Source organism: Astatotilapia calliptera, chromosome 14 (assembly GCF_900246225.1).
Source record: "Astatotilapia calliptera chromosome 14, fAstCal1.2, whole genome shotgun sequence".
Taxonomy (NCBI): Eukaryota; Metazoa; Chordata; class Actinopteri; order Cichliformes; family Cichlidae; genus Astatotilapia; species Astatotilapia calliptera.
In genome coordinates, this window is record NC_039315.1 from 34,381,471 (window position 1) to 34,395,365 (window position 13,895).

A 13,895-nucleotide genomic window follows, 5' to 3' on the forward strand; every position below is an offset into this window, starting at 1 on the left:
AGCCTTTGCCTAAGATAGTGGGCCCGAACCCAAACCTAACCTAATATCGCTTTCACATGAAAAGGAGCCAAGTCTCCCCAGTGTGACATCTCCCACCACACTGACAGTGCAAGCACAAACACAACCCAGCAGACAACTTAAGTGTAACAACATTGGTGTTTATATCCAGGAGTCCAGGTGATGTTCTGGAGACTTTTAACTTTCTGGAAAACACAGAAGACAGCGATGAAGACGATGATGAGGAGGGGGACCTGATGGATGACATCACCACTGACAAACATCACAGAGCCAAGAAACATAAGACCAAGGTAAACAGAGAGCAGGCAGCCCCTTTTAAATCACCACTGTTGTTCTTTTCCCCTGTACCTCCTTCCTTTACTCTGCCATCCTTCAACACCTCTTCCTTAATTCTTAACTTGTGTTTTGTTTTTTGTTTTTTTTCTCTCTTTCCTCTCCTGCTATTTCAGGTGGGAAACGAGGGCTTAGCGTCAGAGGATGATGCCGACACAGAGGAGGCTCTAAAGGAGTTTGACTTCTTGGTGACGGCTGAGGATGGAGAAGGGGCGGGTGAGGCTCGGAGCTCCGGAGACGGGACAGAGTGGGGTAAGAGATGTACATGAATCCCACTGATTGTAAATATATGAAGGCTGTGTCCTTTGCTCTGTCTGTTGAATGATATTCACCTTAAATAAACAAATGCAAATTGTAAATTATTGATGATTATTTTTCCAATTAATGAATTGTGTGGCTGTAAAATCATTATGACAACAGCTAATGAATATAATCTTGTAATAGAGAGGTACAGTGTGTTTATTAAAGCCTCTCACTCTTCAGCGGAGCCTCTACCATTTCCTACTGGCGGGGGGAAGTCCTTCTTACTTGGGGGGTCAGATGATGTGTTGGAGAGCGTGCTGGGACTGGGTGACCTTGCCGACCTCACAGTCACCAACGATGAAACAGACTATGGCTATGATGTAAGGAAAAAAAAAAAAATAAGCTGCAGTTTAAAACTCAAACATTCTTTAGAAATTGCCCTAACATTGACATCTTCTTTTCCTCAGCTGCCGTCCAGTAAGGAGTCTTCGTTCAGGAAGACATGGAACCCCAAGTACACGCTAAGGAGCCACTTCGATGGTGTCCGAGCACTGGACTTTCACCCCGTTGAGCCCTGCCTGGTCACCGTGTCCGAGGATCACACCCTTAAACTGTGGAACCTCACCAAGACTGTCCCTGCCAAAAAGTAGAGTAACACCAGATGTACACATAAACCTCCAAGCAGAACTACCAGAATAATCAAAAGACTCTGGCATAAATTACACCAAAATATATAGTCTGAGGAGCTTGGAAAGAAAAGCTTCTTCAGTTCTGAACTGAAGAAGCTTCTCGGATGAGAGGTGAAACGTTTTCAAAGAAACCTAAAGAAGTCCAGACTCTTTTCTTTTCAAGCTCCTTAGACTGCAATGACCTGGATGACTTTGTTTATGTAAAATAAGACATTGCCTTTACTTAAATAGCCAGCACCTGAACACCTTAGTCTTTGCTGCTGTGATCCCAATGGGACCTTCTCTAGTTACAGCATGATTATGCTTGTTTCTCTTAGCTGAACAGTTCTTGCCATGACTGGGATTACTGCAATAGTTAAATAAGGCTGTTTGCTCTATACCAGCATTACATTAACACAACCTAAGTGATGGTCTTGTATTGAAGAAAGAATTTCCAGTGATTAACTTGTTGCAACGGTTGCTTCTGGAAACCATTTGCAGTGAAGACCTCAGAGCTGGTTGAAATACTGGCAACATTGCAAAGCTGTGATCAAAGCAAAAATCATTTTCTAAAGGGTATCCTAAATTTTAAAAAAAGAAAGAAGAAAAAGTTCAGTCGGTTGAGAAAAGAACGCTCAGCATGGACAGTATTTCCTCATCACATAGAAAAGCTTTTATTCACTCTGCTTCAGAGGAAAATCCTCTCCTTACAAACCTGGCAGATCCTTTCAGTATTAGCATCTCATTTTCTCCTCATCACTGCGTTTCCATGGCACTATTCTGATCAAACTCACACCACAAGCTTCTGATGTGTCAGTGTCTTACAAATAATCCCTTTAAATAATACCCCTCAGGACTTACTGTCGTACAGTGAAAAACAGTCACTGCTGCCTGTAACAGAGTTGAAGAAGAGTCTGTTTGATGATGAAGTAACAATCTGCTTGTTTATTTCACTGTTGTTGTTGTTTGTTTTTTCCAGAAGTGCCTCTTTCGATGTGGAACCGATCTACACATTCAGAGCCCATGTGTATGTATCCAAACACACACAGTGTGTCTAAGGCTCTATTTGACTTGATGGTTGAGGTTCCATGGTGTTTTTAACTTTTTCAAGTTACATCAGATTTCTTCACGTTTTAAGTGACACAAGTAATATTTAAAAAAAGTGAGTTGGTTTTTTTTTTTTGTTTTTTGTTTTTTTTAAAGGTAATTTCAGACCTGTGGTGAACTGCTGTTGGCAGGAAGACAGAAATGATGCTTTTTAGTGGCAGCAGCTATGAATAAATGAGCATTAGAAGTGATTAAGACTGACAGGCACCCTGTAGCTACAGCATGAGAATAATCTCAGCAGCAGGAAATATGTCTGAGAAAATGTAAGTCAAACACCAGGAAAAAATTGTTATAAAGTAACAGAAAAGTGTTTAAAAAAATCTGGAAAATTTAATGGACCAAATTGCCAGATAATAGTAGAATTAAAAATAACTAAAATGCAAATAAAACACTAAATCAAAATAAAAACTGTATTAAAATATGTCTGAAAAGTTGTTTTTTTTTTTTATATATTTAAAAAAAAAAAGAATTTGATTAAAATATCAGAAAATGTCTTTAACAAACTAAAAACTATCAGTATCATGTTTGGACAAACTAGATTTATAGAACATTTTTGGTATATTATAGTTATAAAGGTCTTTTCACTGCTCATGTCTAAACTTGCTAGATGTTGATCTCACTCACACTCTTTGTGAGTGTAAGTGAGAGATCTCAGTAACCAGCAGGATTAAATGACTGTCGAGGTTACGTGTTTGCACTTGACATCATCCGTAAATATATGTATTTTATCAAACCTCTGGTGATGATGCTCTTTTCTGTCTTCAGTGGACCAGTGTTGTCATTGGCGATGACCTCCAGTGGTGAACAGTGTTTTAGTGGTGGTCTTGACGCAACCATCCAGTGGTGGAACATCCCCAGCTCAAATGTTGATCCCTACGACACTTATGGTACACACTATTTCACTAAGTGAAAGGGAAAAGGTTTAAGTAGTAGTGAGCCCTGCTATAGTTTCGAGTGGCGCTAACAAAAAGAGGAGAGGCCAAGCTGAAGATGGCAGAGACGGCTCAGGTTGGGCAGATATGAAAAGTTAGAGCGACAAGGCTGAGATGTTTGGGCATGCACAGAGGAGAGGCAGCGGATATATTGGACAAAAGACGTTGAAAATGAAGCTGCTAGGCAGGAGGAAATGGGACCACAGAGAAGATTCATGCTGAGTGTGGACATGCAGAGGGCTGGTGTAGCAGAAGGGTATACTAATAATGGGGAGATGATCCACTGTGGCGACTTGTTATGGTAACAGCCAAAAGAAAAACAAGTAAACCGGTTGTCTCCTTTCATAATGATCTCCTTGTTTTTTCAAAAATATAGATTTCTTAGATTACCTCACATGGCTCTGCTATCCCCAAAAAATTTCTTTTTCTTTTTTTGTTTTATTCTTTTCAGTTCCCAAGTTTGAATGTTTTTCTTTTAGGTCTGCTCCTATTAAGGCTGCTTTCCTCATGTCTTTACTTTCTGAACAAAATGCTGGATTTTAAAAAGATGTCTTTACTTGGGGAAAAATACAATTTTTCGGGAACATTTTATTTCACAAAACCTTACAAAGACACCAAAAATGTCTTCCCTTTGTTAAAGTTTTCTCTTTCAATTGGGAATATTTGTCAGTTAGATGAATGTACAGTTATAAAAACAGAAGGCCCCTCTCATTTCTTATCTCTCTTCCAATCAGATCCAAGCGTCCTGGCAGGTTCCTGGTTAGGACACACGGACGCTGTGTGGGGATTGGCATACAGCGGTATCAAAAACCGCCTCCTGTCCTGCTCGGCCGACGGAACAGTGAAGCTGTGGAACCCAACAGAGAAAAACCCCTGCATTAGCACTTTCAATACAAACCATGGTAAGAAGAAGAAAAAGGGTGCGCTTCTTTGCAGGAGGGAGTTTGAACAGACTTGCTGATGTTTACATCTGTCAACAGAGCATGGGATCCCCACATCAGTGGACTTCAATGGTTGTGACCCTGCTCACATGGTGGCATCCTTTAATAGCGGAGACGTGGTTGTGTATGACCTGGAAACTTCCCAGCAAGCACTTGTGCTCAAAGGACAGGGAGATGGCAGTAAGAGCACAAACAACCATGAACAGATATGAGGTGTGTGATGGGTTTTTGAGGACAGTAAACAGTGTTATCCCTTTCTCTCCCTCCTCAGCTCTGTCGGGGTCAAATCATATAAATAAGGTGGTGAGTCATCCCACGCTTCCAGTAACCATCACTGCTCATGAAGATCGACACATCAAATTCTTTGATAACAAGTCAGGTCAGTCTGCAGCTACTCCCCAGCTGTGTCCATCACTCCAAAGATGGTGAGCCTGATTGGTGAGATCAGGTTTCACAGCTCCCACTTCACAGACACTGTGTACAGAGTGACTCAGAATTATTTTGACTTGAGAAAAACGAGTCCTTCTGGAAGTGCTTAGGTGTGCCTTGTGTCCTCTATGCAGGTAAAGTGATTCATGCCATGGTGGCTCATCTGGATGCAGTGACCAGCCTGGCCGTGGATCCCAACGGCATCTACCTGATGTCTGGCAGTAAGTCTCATAAAAGTCTTCCTGGAGCTCAGAATAAAGCATTGAATTTAATTTAGCTTTTTTAAAATTAAATTCTGAAAGTTATTACAGTTCTTCATGCGTGCTGTAGATGGTGACTAGTGAAGATTGAAAGGTTATCTATTAGGGCTGAGTATCGTCACTGATTTCTAGAATCGATTCAATTCCGATTCACAAGGTCCCGAATCGATTCGATTCGTTTTATTAGAGACACAGCTAAGGGTTTTGCAATTTTGCATAATTTTAAAAAGTTTTAATTTGTTCAGTAGCATACTGAACAGCAGAAATTAGGTTTTCTTTTCCAAAGTAAGTAAAAGGAAAAAAGAAACAGCGGCCGACAGCGCTGTAAACAACGGCAGTGGGTGATAAGCAAGCAAATAATGCAGAAAACAGATTTTTAGATGGGAAACTATTCCTGAGAGAGGGAGAGCTGTGCAGGAAGTGTGATTTTTATCTTGGTGGAAGCAAAACAGTAAGTAGGAGGGAATTCATGACGATGTCTATGTGAAGCGTAGTTTGGATCATTTTGCTGCGGGTTCAGTCAGAGATAAAACCTGCAGCTTCAGAATCTAGCGCAAAAAGGACATAAACACAAAGCGCGAAACACCAGAATCGGTGAGCTGTCGGCTTTCAGCCCCGACCGTGTTCGTGCCGTCGGGTGAGAAAGGCGACATCTCACTGATTCTGATGCGTCGGCGGGTCCGCTCTTTGCGTTTACGTCTTTGTGCAGAACCCGTGCTCCTGCTCTCATTTACTGTTTTAGCTGTTTGGTGGTTGTTGAAATTTTGTGAGGTTTAACCTGAGATTCTGGCATTTTGGGCAAAATAAATTTATATTTAAAAATCGATTCAGGATTTTAATGAACCGATATCACGTTATCCAAGCTAGAATTGATTTTAATCGATAAATCGATAATCAAAACCCATCCTATTATCTATGTAAGTTAGTTCAACTTTGCTTTGTACCATTACATGACTGAGTATTCTCTTTAGTCTATTTACTTGTACAGCACATCGCATTGATTATCATGTGTGCTCAACTAGGACACTTGCCTCACAACGGCTTTGTTCACAGCTTTAAGTCAAATGACCTGCAGTGCTATATGTTAGACCCCGTCTGCGTATATACCCCTGTCACCACAGTTATTCCTCAATCCTTATGCTCCTCACCTCACCACGAACACTTCATTTGGCAAGCTGGCTTTTCCATGTGAGGAGATTTTTGACTAAGACCCAAGGGCATGCATTTTGTCATGAGCTCTTTCACTCGGGTCACGTTAGTAGAGAAAGTCCTGGGAGGTGCTGCTCTTACACGGCACAATCCTCTTCTCAGAGTCCTTTGACCCAGTTTTAGAGTCGTCAGACCAGTATGCTGCCAGTCCTGCTGCGCTGGCTAGCCAAAACAAAACACCTGTTTCCTCTGTTTCACCGTATAACTAAGAAGCTCTCCTCTGACAGCTGAGAAGCCATTTATGTTTTGTGAGGTTTTCTGATGACGGTAAAAAAAAAAAAACTTCTTTTTTTTTTTTTTTTTCTTCTTCTCAGGACTAACCACTGCATGTATCAATCCGAAATCTACTCATTTCACTGTGTCTGGCTATAGACAGGATCTGGAAAAAGCTGATTTAGTTAACCACCACCTATAGATCCATTACTGACAGTTTGTTTGGCCCTGTCTCACAATCTAAACACAGGTGCCCCCACAGCTCTTCCATCCAAGATTTTCCACATTTCATTTAGACACATTAATCAGGCTTAGTGACAGAGCTCATGGTGCAGGCATTGCTCATCTATGTTTGGATCACTGGTTCCCCAGACAACCCACTGGTGCCTCTCCATATTGAGGTCAGATGTCTTTGGCCCAAGTTCTGTTCAGGTTGTCAGCCCCAAAAGGTGATGCACTTTCCTATCACAGTCTGATAGGCACACCCCCACAAAAACACTTTTGGTGTCTCAGGTTGTAACATTCAGTTTGACATCAGCCGTTCACACTGATTTCCATCCACTGTTTCACTCTGTGTACTTTGACCAAATGTATTAACGAACTGTCAGCTCAATGTGAGGAGTGGTCACATCTTAGCCTATTTGGACAATTGGGGTTTGATAGCAGGATCCAAAGAGCAGGCTGTGATGCGGGTTTCACTGGTCCTGTCACACATTCAAGTACTCAGTTTCTCTGACCTTTCAAAAAATGCCTGCTAACCACAAGTCAGCAGGTCTCTTGTCTTGGGCTGGAAATATGCTCAGTTTCCAGCTGTGGATGTTTGTCAGGGCACAGAATAGCTGCACTCAGTTTCACTTGGGGCACAGACTGCATTTCCACATAATATTGCAATTTTATGTCATGGTGATGGCATGATGGTTGTAGAGCCTGACTGATGTAGTATTTTTCAGACCAATATTTGGTGATTTTTTTAAAATAGGCAATATATATTGGCCAATAAAGCTTTATCTTCTAGACACACAAAATATGAATGGATTTCCCTAAAAATTGTTAGGTGTAATCATTTGAGTCCTTACCAAGATTGTATGAAAATGAAATTTAAAAATAGTTTTGTTTTATTGACACGAGAAGTCTTGGATTACTTGCTCTGCCCAACTGCAACTTCCCTGTTGGGAAACGGCAACCAGCTGATCCGAGCATACTGCAGTCTGGTGGACAAACTATCCAATGGCAACCCTCTTAACATGGTTGAACGGTCTTTTTTTTTTTTTGTCTCTCCTTCCTTATTTATTTTTCAGTTATCAGCAGAACAATTAAAATTATTTGGCAATACTAAGAAATCGCCTTACCAATATATTGGCGTGTTCAACAATATTTAATCAAGGTTTTAAGGATGACAGCATGTCAGTGGTGAATTCAGTTTCTGCCTAGCTGCTCCTTGCATGTTAGCTTTTTATCCTTTGAGAGAGCCCGGCTACAGTGCATGTAAACATTTATACCATTATTATTACAGACAGTGTGTGGCATAACACTAAACATTGGTTCAGTTCATTGTGGGTTGTTGACATTTCTTTATGGGCTTAATTTATTCTTTTAGAATCTTTTTCACTTCAGAACGCTGGACTTTAAACTGTTTAGAAGTCTCCTTATAACCCTTCCCAAACTGAAGGGCAGAAAGAATTTCTTCTCCAATATCATCTTTTTAAAAGCTTCAAACTGCCAAGAACTTCTCCTGTTGCACAGGTTCTCATACTCACTGATAATTACTTAAGTGCATCTGAGTAGCAGAATCTGGTTGCCACTTACTCTCTTGATTCCTAATGGCGTAGTAGGTTTGGAAGCACTAAGGTTCACATAGTTTTTCTCACTCTCTTAATTTTTTGATACTTAAAATGTTAGAAATGAGAGATGATATGCTTTGTGCTTATATGGCTATGTATGCATTGTAGCTTGTTCCTGTCCTTTGCTAGACCAGTGTTTCCCAACCACTGTGCCGCGGCACATAGGTGTGCCGTGAAAGATTATCTGGTTCCACCTGATTAGTACTCTAAATGACTGGTGTGAGTAACGGGCAGAACAATTACATTCTATTGTAATCTCTTGTAAACGCTACAAGAGATGAACAAAATCAACTTTTGGAGAATTACATTCTCTTCCACTAGAGGGCAGTAAAACTACCTACTCTAATTAAATAGAATGCCAACTGCCAGTAAAACAGAAGACGAAGAAGAAATGACATAACCGTCATGCTGTGAATGAGACAATGCAGTGCGTAATAGCAATAGATAAATATTTGAAAAGAACAAGTAGTCAATCTGACCTGGGCCCTGGAGAAAATTCTGACCCAGATGAAGGCCCTAACATGAGTAGTGGTCAGAAAGCAAAAAAGGTACACTGGGGACAAACCAAACCAATTCCACTCTGCCTGATGCACGGGGGAAAATTATCAATGTGCTTTTTGTGACATTTTTGGTTTGATGGTGTGCTGTGTGATTTTTTTCTAATGTGAAATATGTGCCGTGGCTCCAAAGGGTTGGGAGACACTGTGCAGACAAATCTGGCAGTAGTTAATTTGAAACATTACAGAGCAAGCTAATTTTACAGCTATTTAAGCACAGAGAGCTAGAGATTAATTAGCTGACCTCTTTCACTCACTTTCTATGTACATAAGATAGTTTGCAGTTAGTCCAGGTAGCAGCTAAGATAGATTAGGCTCAGCGCAGGGTCAGTTTTGATCACAGGAACTAAGCACATGTGCCTTCGTAAGTCTCCTGCTTCTGCTCATGTTATGGCAGTTAAGGCAACTGTATGACAAAACTGTCAGTGCATTCAAGATTTTAATATAACATTAATCGTTTGTTTCTATCACTTCTCAAGTCAAAAGAAATGGAAATGAGTTTGGTTTGTGCAATTAAATTACTTTGTAACAACATTGACATAATGGCTTACATTTTTTTCTTCTCCTCAGGTCACGACTGCTCTCTGCGTCTGTGGAACCTAGACAGTAAAACGTGTGTTCAAGAGATCACAGCTCATCGTAAGAAGAGCGAGGAGGCCATCTACGACGTGGCCTTCCACCCCTCCAAGGCCTACATTGCCTCCGCTGGAGCCGACGCCCTTGCCAGAGTCTACGTATAGACGAGGAAGAGAAGATTTAAACAACAGAAAAAAGAAAACAAAAAAGAGGAGATGACCTCGAGGTGAGGGATACAGAGACAGACAAAGAGAGAGAGGGGCTAGTCTGTACACAAACAGGATTCAGGTCTGTTCAGGTCTCTGAACACAGAATATATATTAATATGAAAGACTGGAGAATCTCCAACGGACAACTGAACAAACACACACAGGTTTCTTACACAAATTTTTAAGTTAAGAGGTGGAGTGGTGTGATCTCCCTACAGCTAAGAGACAGCAGAAACGCGTTTAATGATCAACTTGGAGCGGCTTGCCTGAAACCCATCTGGCCCCTCACAAATCCCTAAGGTAGCTTTGACACTACATGCCTGTCCCTATTCACTAACACTACTGTGACTCCTGATCCCAGACAGAAGAGCTGGAGCTGAGGGCAGACGTAAAGGAAAAATCCCCCCAAAATTAGACCTGGTCAGAGCTGGCCAAGGAAAGCAGCCTGACATCTAGATGAGTTAACCCATCGCTCTTTTATTTCTTACTGTTGTCATTTAGCATCGTAATACGGCGGTCAAATGTAGCACATTAAACTGTGGAATCGTAGCACTACAGTCTACATGTTGTGGGGACATTTTTGCACCTTTCCCCTGTTTCTCTTTCTGTCCCACTGGACTCAATGCTGAGTCAATGCTAAATGTTCAGGCATGTCTGAGTGGAGACAGTTACAACTCGAAAAATGGCCCTCGTGAGAAGTTGCCTGGAATCTGTATTGAATTCACCCCCATTTGGCTAATTTTTCTCCAATAACTCTAAAGAACTCTACTTTCAAGGCAGTTCAGAGCAGGCTTGCAGTCCCGAACAGTTATAATTGGCTGCCAGTGTTTTCTCTATGTTTGTTATACATTATAAAAGCTCTATTACTCCCCAGGTGTTGAAGCTTCAGTGGCATATGAAACCAAATCTAAGCACAACTGTAGTGCATTAAGCAGTCTGCTCTCCCAGTCTGACACTTCACATGAGGTGATACAGCTAGAAATGTCCAAGAGTGGAGCATTCTAATGAGTCTCCAAAGTCTGCACTTTCTCCTACTGTAATCCATTTAGTAGAGCTAACCACTAGTTGAACTAGCAAAAATATAGAGTAGCAAAGAATTCGAGTTGAGTACAGTTTTGTACTGGCTCTCGCCTGCCTCAGGAGAGAGCATATGTAAAACATCCTCTCATTACACTGATCTCCTGTCCAGACAAAACAGTCTGAAGAAACAATTTTGACATTTTCATGGCTGTGCTAAGCTCTGGTAAAACAGGAAAAACTTAAACACCAGTGTCTTTGTTGTGCTTTGTACACACTGCTTCTTCACAGTGTTTACGTGGAGAAGAGCGTCTCTGTTCAGATCTTTTTTGTGTGTGTCACACAGCTACCTGCACAGAAACAAAAAATTGAACTATGTCATAGACTATCATCAATCTTTAAATGCCGAAACACTGAAAAGTAGCAGCTATTTAAGTTGATTTTAGACGTTTGGCCTGTTCAAAATGATTTCCAAGTTGCAAAAATACCTAGTAATCAAGTGTTTTGTGTGTAGTCTAATTCATATGTGCATGAGTTTAAAGTGCATTTTAATTAGCTGCTCAAAAAACATTTGCCAATTTATAATCATACAACATCTAAGCTGTTCCACTGGTGGACATTATTCGAGATGCCCGTGTCCCAACACAGGAAGCTGTAAGCTGTTCTATGTATCATCCATAGTATGATCAGAATAGGGGTACTTGTGTCCATGGAAACACTCCTCCTGTCACAACAATTTCAGCATCTGTTTAGTGACAGTGAAATCATATTAGCCACATTAAACCCTGCTTTAAGACTGCCTGAGGAACTGTACTAAAGAGAAAGCCCGGAGGTTAATCAGATGTTGGAGTCACATCCGAGGGGGATTTTTCCTTTAAACCTTCAGAAACGTCAACCTGAGAACAGAACATGTGATGTTTGAACTTGTTTTTTTCTCTCTTTCACTTTTTAATAATTAAATCTGAACTAAAACTTCTGCAAAGCAAGTTTTACAGTTTGTAAATGGGGAAAAATTAAGAAGAAATATGTTTTGAGCAAACAGAATGGATTTAATATCAGATTTTGTTTTTGCCTCTGAGAATGTTTTGGTGAGAATGGAAGTTTGGTTAATACTCACCGACCTCAGCCTCCTGCTGGGCCTATCAGAGCCCCACGTTTAACAGTGTAACAAGCGGAGGATTCAGCATTACTGTAGTTACATATTTTTGTTTGTGTAAAACAAATCTAGTTTTTATAGTCCTTTTTAATTCTTTTTAAAAATCCACAATATAGTTACTGCCACAATGGATGACCCATCAACCAAAAACCTCACCTCAGTCTGATATGTCAGGACGTCTGGCTTCAGTTTTGGGCCCTGATCTCAGATCATGTAAACACAGGAACTGCTGCTGCTGAGTGTTGAGACAGCTGAGGAGAGGGTCAGCTGTATCTGTTAGTGTCTGTCCTGATGTTAAATATCAACCTTTAATATACATTTGTCCATTCGAGCTAATGTCTAACATGGCACACATTCCAGTGTGAAACAGCAGCTTATCACAGTGATAAGGTGTTTGCTCCAGAGGGTAGAGCATGCAAGTCCAATATCATCAACTGAAAGACTCCAAGCACAAGATACATTTTAATTACTCCACAGTGAAACCCTTGCGTCTTTTACACAACAGCCTTGGCATGTTAACTATTAGCTTTGTCTTATGCTAGAATTAGTTTTAAAAAGTTACATTTTTAAAAGACTTATTTGGCATAAGAAAGTTACATTTATATGCCAACTTAATGCTGGTGTAAGACAGAACTAATTATGTCCTGTAAAGAAATGTACAAACAAAATTAATTTGCATAGAAAATGTAATCCAAGCATACAAATGCAGACCTATGAATAAATGCAAGGTGCCGAATGCTTACTAAGTCATTCTGTTCATTCTAATTTACACTGCAGTATCTAGTCTTTGTCACTGCAGCCGATAAAATCACTGGGGGAAAAAAAGCCTGACCAACTCCTTCCTAGGCCAGTCTTATATGACCTTGTTTATGTAGACTGGATAAAATGACGTGAGGTCATAGCAAAAAGGTTTTACAGGTGAGAACTTCTTGAACTACAAATACACAACTTGCTGAAATGATGCCTTTTCCTCACAGTCAATATATTTGGCATCTAATTAGCTCTGTTTGTTTGTTTTTTAAGAAATGAAGTTTTAAAATGTTGTGTACACTGTACACATGAGCAGTTTGTTATAGTATAATACAGCTGCCATAAAGATCATTTTGATATGGCTGTAATTTTTTTTTTGTTATCATCTGAAGGGAGGTCATGGGTATAAACTACAAAATCTCATCAGGTTGAGAGGTGTTTCTAATATTCTGACCCATCAAAAGTAGTTTTTTTAAATTATATTTTCTGTACACTCACTTGTGTCAGAGTTCCACATTTTATATGTTGAACCCACAGAACTGACTCATTTGTATATGTGTACACACTCTTACACATGCAAGTATGCATTTTTGACACTATCACTAAGTGGAATATTCTGATATTTGTGAAGACAGATCTTACAGCAAGGCAGCTGTACTAAACACCATCCGTGTTTAGGTACCTATAATAAAGTGGTCACTGTGGGGGGTTCTTTTGCTTTGTTTTGTTTTTTAAAATTTGTTGATTAGTAATAAGCAAATTTAATTTATGTAAAAACAAGTTTTGTCCTCAAACAGGGCAAAGAATAGTTTGATGTACACAGATTTGAACGCAGGGCTGCTCCAGTTAAAGGCCAACTTCCAATAACAAACCGGCAAATAATTGGTTTAATGAGCTGGGAAATGGTACCTGAATGCAGCACGAGCTCAGTTCGAGTGTGAACAGGTGAAGTTACAGCTTTGTTTGGTTCAGGCTGAGACTTCTGCTCCTCCGCCTCCATCATATCGCTTCAATCTTTGAAAAGCTGCTGTCTCACTGGCTGGCCCACAGGGGGAAGTCTAATTTGTTGTTCTGGTTTGTTACGATCCACAGTTTTATTATTATATAATTTTTTTCTTTTATTTTCACCAATGCTACAGTTTACTGTGTAACTCTCGTTTGTGTAATGCATGATTAATACAATAAAATATTTTTTTTAGTCTTCCGAAAAATGAAAAAAAAAATTCTGTTTGCGAGATTTGATGAGTTTTGTGTTTTGTTTTTTATTTACAAACTATGAACAGCAGATTTTAAAGGCTGTACCACATAGAATACAGCTGTTGAAATGTACATAAAATGTCTATAATAACTATTAAACTGTGTACCTGTACAACACCTGCTGCCTGCTCTTCATTCTGTAGGAAAGCACTCGGTGTGTTCAATAGATTGGAGTTCCT

At 40.1% G+C, this 13,895-nt stretch overlaps 1 protein-coding gene across 1 annotated transcript in view; it reads left to right on the forward strand.

The window, feature by feature from the left end:
- strn3 (striatin, calmodulin binding protein 3) overlaps window positions 1-13,684 on the forward strand; it is a 33,575-nt gene extending 19,891 nt beyond the window's left edge. Inside the window, exons 6-16 of the mRNA XM_026191828.1 lie at window positions 170-308; window positions 468-603; window positions 835-974; window positions 1,062-1,240; window positions 2,242-2,289; window positions 3,135-3,256; window positions 4,036-4,203; window positions 4,282-4,422; window positions 4,514-4,621; window positions 4,806-4,892; window positions 9,322-13,684. Coding sequence (XP_026047613.1) covers window positions 170-308; window positions 468-603; window positions 835-974; window positions 1,062-1,240; window positions 2,242-2,289; window positions 3,135-3,256; window positions 4,036-4,203; window positions 4,282-4,422; window positions 4,514-4,621; window positions 4,806-4,892; window positions 9,322-9,491 — 1,438 coding nt within the window. The 3' untranslated portion in view covers window positions 9,492-13,684. The remainder of the gene's footprint in view (window positions 1-169; window positions 309-467; window positions 604-834; window positions 975-1,061; window positions 1,241-2,241; window positions 2,290-3,134; window positions 3,257-4,035; window positions 4,204-4,281; window positions 4,423-4,513; window positions 4,622-4,805; window positions 4,893-9,321) is intronic.
- The last annotated feature ends 211 nt before the right edge of the window (window positions 13,685-13,895 follow it).